We start from the raw sequence: 1,515 nt of genomic DNA, 5'->3' as shown, positions 1-1,515 counted from the left end.
TTCCGCCCTCTGGGGGACGGGGCAGGGGGCTTGCCTCTGGGCCGCGTGCCTTGGGGTACCGGGAAGTGAGGCCCAAATGGGGTCTCCGAATAGCCGGAGGGTAGCAGGTCTATGGGGAAGGGGGCGGGGCCTGGGCCAGGCTGCGGGGTGGGTGGGAAGGCCGTGGGAGCAGACAGCCCGGACACTCCCGGGGCAGGAGGGACGGCAGGGAAAGCGAACCTGGGCGAGAAGAGGGGCTCTTCTTGCAGCAGAGCAGGCGGCGGGGCCATGGGAGGGAAGGGGGGCGGGGGACAGGGCTCCAAGCCCAGCCCCTTCGCAGGGCTAGGGTACTGGAGGAGGGGTGGGGGTGCAGGAGTGGGTGGGAGCTTGGGCTTGGGGTCTTCAGGAAGGAGGAAATCAGAGTTCAGGTAGGTGCTGGAGTCCAGGGAGCCAGGGCAGCTGCTCCGAGCCTGGTTGGGGGACAAAGAGCAGGGGAGAGAGCTGGCCTTTTGGGGGGCCTCCCAGGAAGCCTCCTGCCTGGCTGAGCTCTGGATTGGGCACTGTGGGAGTTGAATAGTCCTTGGCCTCAGACACACACATCAGGGACATTACAATCTAATGAGGGGAAAGAGTAGGGCGCATTTATACACAAATTTAAGCACGAGAAAGAGCATCAATCTTTCTGCCTGCTCATTCATGCACTAAATTATTTATCAGTCCATCCACCAACCCATCCATCCATCCACCTATTTATTCTCTCATCTATGAGCTAGCTTGTCCACCTATATTTCCACCAGCCCTCCAGGTACTAACCCATTCACCAATCCATACAACCACCTATACTTCCCTCCATCTATCCACCAGCTACATATCCATCCACCAGCCCATTTATTGATCCACCATGTACCACGTGGTTGTCGCTCAGTCGTGTCCAACTCTTTGCAACCCCCTGGACGGTAAACCCACCAGGCTCCTCTGTCCACGGGATTCTCCAGGAAAGAATACTAGAGTGGGTGGCCATTCCCTCCTCCAGGGGATCTTCCCTTCCCAGGGAATGAAGCTGGGTCTCCTGCATTGCAGGTGGATTCTTTACCATCTGAACCGCCAGAGAAGCCCTTTATTGATCCACGAAACTACTTATTCATTTACGAATCCATCCACCAGCACATCCACCCAACCAACCACTCACCTAGCTATATATACACCAACTGTACAAGCATCTACCCCCATCTACAACCCAGCAATCTATTCTCCAACACACCCACCCATTCACAGACTCATCCATTCACCGACTTGTTCAATCACTGGGCAACCATCTTTGCCTGCTGTGAATGTGCTTATGAACGGTGCTCAGGACGGGAAGACGCAATGTAGCCAGTGTGAGGATGTGGTGAGTGAAGCAGAGCGCTTCCAGCAAGGAGCCCACCATCTAGTCCAGTAGACAGACCTCCAAACAACAAACCAGGACAGTGCCGGTAAAGTCTGATGATGGAGGAAAAAGGCAGCTACCCTAGCACTGGGGGAGGGGGGGGCAGG

The 1,515-nt window shown here is 56.2% G+C and overlaps 1 protein-coding gene across 1 annotated transcript in view; it reads right to left on the bottom strand.

Moving 5' to 3' along the window:
* MLXIPL (MLX interacting protein-like) overlaps nucleotides 1–1,515 on the bottom strand; it is a 19,464-nt gene that overhangs the window by 3,791 nt on the left and 14,158 nt on the right. Inside the window, 1 exon segment of the mRNA XM_010854298.1 lies at nucleotides 1–449. Within this exon segment, the coding sequence (XP_010852600.1) occupies nucleotides 1–449 (449 nt within the window).

The sequence above is a fragment of the Bison bison genome, unplaced genomic scaffold, assembly GCF_000754665.1.
Source record: "Bison bison bison isolate TAMUID 2011002044 unplaced genomic scaffold, Bison_UMD1.0 scf7180017864340, whole genome shotgun sequence".
NCBI classification, from domain to species: Eukaryota; Metazoa; Chordata; class Mammalia; order Artiodactyla; family Bovidae; genus Bison; species Bison bison.
Note: the sequence above shows the minus strand (reverse complement) of the source record. Positions and strands in the feature narration are given on the sequence as shown.